Source organism: Tupaia chinensis, unplaced genomic scaffold (genome assembly GCF_000334495.1).
Source record: "Tupaia chinensis unplaced genomic scaffold, TupChi_1.0 Scaffold000097_1, whole genome shotgun sequence".
NCBI classification, from domain to species: domain Eukaryota; kingdom Metazoa; phylum Chordata; class Mammalia; order Scandentia; family Tupaiidae; genus Tupaia; species Tupaia belangeri.
Genome location: NW_006159559.1, coordinates 8,545,140 through 8,550,214, shown reverse-complemented (window position 1 = coordinate 8,550,214; position 5,075 = coordinate 8,545,140). Strand labels below are relative to the sequence as shown.

At 38.6% G+C, this 5,075-nt stretch overlaps 1 protein-coding gene across 8 annotated transcripts in view; it reads left to right on the top strand.

The window, feature by feature from the left end:
• The window catches only part of SNX14 (sorting nexin 14), a 111,064-nt gene that overhangs the window by 71,311 nt on the left and 34,678 nt on the right, over positions 1-5,075 (top strand). For all 8 annotated transcript variants that reach the window (XM_014585880.2, XM_006143378.3, XM_006143375.3 and 5 more), the window contains one exon: positions 676-787. In XM_014585880.2, the coding sequence (XP_014441366.1) occupies positions 676-787 (112 nt within the window). The remainder of the gene's footprint in view (positions 1-675; positions 788-5,075) is intronic.

The window sequence follows — 5,075 nt, the reverse complement described above, 5'->3', positions numbered from 1 at the left end:
TCTGGCGAGCGCACGCACCCTATAGCGAAAACCTCTCTCAAAAAAAAAAGATGAAATAGATAGACAGACAGAGAGAGACAGAGAGACAGAAAGTGAGAAATCACCCCCCAGGGGGATGGGCACGCTGCAATCCCTTCTTCTCCATTCTCCTCTCGGGATCTTGGGCACGCACGCACATGTGCCTGGTGTGAGTTTTAAGCCGCCGGGTCCGGGACGCGAACCATGGTCGACTATGTGAGAGTCCAGTGACATAGCCATTACACTAACTGCTGGTCCCAAAGATGAAATAGATTCTAAGAATGTGGAGAAATTTTTGTTTGTTTTACATTCTGTTTGATTTTTGTGTTCAGCAACAGGTAGTAGGTAGTGTTGTAATTCCTATTTTAGAGAAGAAGGAACTGATTCGGATAATTTTGGAACTTTTCTAGACTCGCCTAGCTAACAAATGGAAGAACTAGAATTTAAACCCATACATGTCTGACAGGAGGGGCTAATGTCAATGCTATATGTTATACTATGTCATATGTTCCCTCTATAGATGCAGTTCTAGATATAATACAGCATTTCGAGATTTAAAAAATCTTTGTGGTTTTTAAAAAATTATTTTAGTACAGTTTCGATTACATTTCTAGTTTTCTTAACTTTTTTTGCCACATATTTTCTTTTTCCATTCAGAAACTTCTTCAGCATCCAGAATTGAGTAATAGTCAACTCCTGGCAGACTTTCTTTCTCCTAATGGTGGGGAAACACAGTTTCTTGATAAGATACTGCCAGATGTAAATCTTGGTAAGTAATTCAAAGAATCATATACTAAGAAAATAAATAAAACAATCAGCATTTTGAGATTAATTTTAAAAAACAGTTTATGTAGTTTAGCCATGTGGTGAATTCCAAAGGGTCTTATTTCTGTCTTTAGAGATAGGTGTCAGGTAACAGGTTCAATCTGTCTATTCTGTGCATCCTTGTTGGACCTGCCGATGGCGAACAGTTCCTGAGTTGGGGGGTGAAGATTAAAGAAAGACAAGAAGACAGGATAGAAACGGGAGGACTGCCAGTAAATGCTGGTCAGCCCTGAATGTACTTTATTGCTAGTATTTATACACACTCCAGAGACTTCTGTGATGTAAGGTTTTAAGTCCTTACTGAATTCTTCAGGTTATTATAACAATACTTTGGAACATTCAGTTCAAAACAATCCCAAGACGTTCTGCTCATAACAATCTAGCCACCCAAGGCCATGTCCGGATAAAGACCCTGGTCTTATTCTGGTGGTCATGTCCTGCACATTCCTCATGTCTCCTTTTTGGCTCTCCACACATCCGGGTTATTTAAGCAGCACTTCTAAGCCACCTGTCTATCACAGAAAAATATCTTCGCTGATGTATTTTTACTTTATTTTCTAAATTTAAAGAATATAACAAATGCGGGACCAGCAGTTGGCGTAATGGCTATATTGCTGAACTCCCATGTAGTCGACGATGGTTCAAGTCCTAGACCCGGTGGCTTAAACTCACGCTGGGCTCATGTACGCACTTGCCCAGGATCCCAAGAGGAGAATGGGGAAGAAGGGATTGCGGTGTAGCCATCTCCCCTAGGGGGGTGATTTCTCACTTTCTGTCTCTCTGTCTCTGTCTTTCTGGTGAGTGCACGTGACCTATAGCATAAAAATCTCTCTGAAATAAAAAAGAATTTATAACAAATATAGATGATATTTTCAGTACATATAAATATGCTTTCCATATAGTAAGTGTGTGAATAGGTACAGTGCTTGAAATTTCTTTAGATATTTCTTTCAAAATCTTTTTAAAAAAGACCAGATCTGTTAACATTTGACTTAAAACTCAGCTCCTTTTTCTGCATCTTTTAAGTCATAGCATGTTCTTCTTCATTTTGTATTTTAAAACATTTTAAGTATTCCTACATGCCTAATTTGGGGGTGGGTAGCTCATAGTAGTAACGCAGATAAGTAAACTTTATATAAATTGGTTTTTAGTTCACTTGAATTAATCTTAATGACATTCTGAGTTAATTTCATTCCGTGGTACTTATGTACATGAATTTTATTTAAAGTTTAACTAATTGTTGTCTACATCACTTTGGCATGGATTATACATAGAAGATAGTCTATGAGGAAGCATTTCTATTTTCAAAGTGATTTTTTAAATACATATATATAACATATATAAATATATATATAACATATATATAATATACACACACATATACAACATATATTTAATTTTCTATAGGACGCATGCACTTGTAGGAGAGAGACAGAAGAGAGAGGGAAGCTAAGAAAGCACCTTGGGTGGGGGGATGGAGATAGCCATACTGCACTTCCTTCTCCATTATCCCCATGGGAATTTGGGGATGTATACATACATGCCTGGCATGTTTTTCAAGCTTCTGGGTCCAGGTGTCAGTGGGGTTGGCCATATGAGATATCTGAATCATTACATCATTGGCTGGCTCATGTTTTTTTGTAATTGTTAATACAGAAATAAGGCCAGCTGTTGGTGTGGTGATGAAGGTGACAGAGTCCTACATGGCCAACTTTTGTAATTAGATCTCAGACCCAAGGACCTGAGAAATATTTCGGGCACATGTGTAAGGGGGCCCAGAATGTTGAAGAGAGGATGAAGAAGAAGGAATTGTGGCATGGCCATTACACTTGGGGGGTAATAGCTCACTTTCCATCTCTCTTTTTTTTTTTTTTTTCTTCAGGTTTGTGCTATAGGTTGTATGCGTACACCAGAGGAGAGAGACAGAGAGAGACAGTGAGAGGGAAATTGAGAAATAACGCCTTAGGAGAGATGGCTAAGCCACAGTCCCTTCTCATCCATTCTTCTCTCAGGATTTTGGGCACATATGCACACACGCCTGGTGTGATTTTTAAGAGGGCAGGTCCGGGACTCAGGTTTTGAACTGTGGTCATCTATGTGGGAGTCCAGCACCTTAACCACCATGCCACCTGCTGGCCCTTCTCTCTCTCTCTCTCTCTCTTTCTCTCTTTCTGTCTTTCTCTCTTTTTGGCTACCACATGTGCCCTATAACGAAAAGAAAAATATAATAAAATTTAGGTAAATAAAACCTTGATCTTTAGTTTCAAAGTAACTGTAATTTTTGTAGTCTTTGGTTGCCTTATTTCCACTAGCACTATTTTAAAGGAAATTGAAGGTGTATTACAAGCATTTTATTTTAATTTTAATTTTTTATTTTTTTAGAGAGGTTTTGCTATAGGGCACATATGCTCACCAGAGAGTGACAGAGGAGAGATGGAAAGCAAGAAATCACCACTTTGGGGGGATGGCCACGCTGCAATCCCTTTTCCTCCGTTCTCCTCTCAGGGTCTTGAGCATGCACGCACATGCGCCCAGCACTAGTTTTTTTTTGGGGGGGGGATTTTTTTTTTTTACGCGTGTGCTCGTCAGACAGAGAGAGACAGAGAGACAGGAAGTGAGAAATCACTCCCCAGGTGGTATGGCCACAATCCCTTCTCCTCCATTCTCCTCTTGGGATCTTGGGCATGCACGCACACACGCCCGGCGTGAGTTTAAGCCACCAGGTCTGGGACGCGAACCACGGTGGACTATGTGGGAATCCAGCGACATAGCCATTATGCTACCTGCTGGTCCCGTCAGCACTGGTTTTAAGCCACCGGGTTCAGGACTTGAACCATGGTCAACTACATGAGAGTCCAGTGAAGTCACCATTGCATCATCTGCTGGTCCCCAAAATATTAAAAATATTTTTAAAATATTTTTTATTAATGAATTTTTATTGTGGCAGATGGAAAATTCATTGCCAAAGCACAGTCTGCTACTATTTAAGACATTTTATTGTAATTATAATTTATTATAATTATTATTAGACATGGAAATTAGTATTTTCTGAAGATAATTTAGAAAATGTGTTTTGTGTTATAAATACATGAGCATCTAATTCTAGCTATCACATTTGATTGAATTTTTTTGTAGTTTGTCTAAATAGCAACAAGGTAAACAAGCCTTATTGTCTTCTGAAACCATTAATGTATCACATACATTTAATTTATTATGAATGTACACCTAAAATGGAAATATAAAAAAAAGGATTCAATTAAGTAAATAGTAGTTGTAAAATTTTCTAGTGAATTATCTCACAAACCCCCTGGGGTGTGTGCATTCTGCATCAGAGACCACTGAGTTAAAGTACAGCATTTTAATCCCTATCCCCACTTGCTGATCAGTGATCTTGTTGACGCCAAAGGCTAAGACATTTTCTCACTCCTCGCCCTTCTAGGCTTCCTCAGCGGCGTTCTTTCTTTTGGAAATTCTTCTCTGCCATTCATTAAAGTATACTGCTCTCTTAATTGACTCACTCCTCTTTCTTTTTTTTTTTTTTTCTTTTATTTTTTACTTTTTTTTTTCATTTAATTGTCTTCCATACATTCAATCACATTAGTATTTGTCTTACAAAATGGATATTTCAACAGGTGAACATTTCTCCCTAGTACTGTTGATAAAACTACAAAACATCTTCAATAGATAATACCACACCTCTTTGTGCCATTAATGCTATGCCTCCCTGTCCCTCCCCAAAATGTCCTTCCTCAGACCCTCGTCTTTCACACACACTATATCTGGTATTTATATCTATATACTGTGTTTCTGTATCCTTTAGTCAATTAGTTTCAGTCATAGAGTGCAGACACTCGGTATATATTAAGTGGGGACGTATAATGCCTCTCCTTCATAGCATGGCTTGCTTCACTCAGCAGTAAGTCCATATTCATCCACTTGCTGTCAAAAGCCAGGGTTTTGTTGTTTTTTATGGATGAATAGTATTCCATAGAGTATATGTGCCACAGTTTTTCTAACCATTCATCAGTTCGTGGGCATTTGGGTTGTTTCCATGACTTAACAATTGTGAATAGTGCCACAGTAAACATCGATGTGCAAGCACTTTTCCAATGAAGAATTCTTCTGTCCTTTGGGTAGATACCAAGGAGTGGGATTGCTGGATCATATGGTAGTTCTATTTGTAGATTTTCGAGGAATCTCCAAATTGTTCTCCACAGTGGTTGGACCAATTT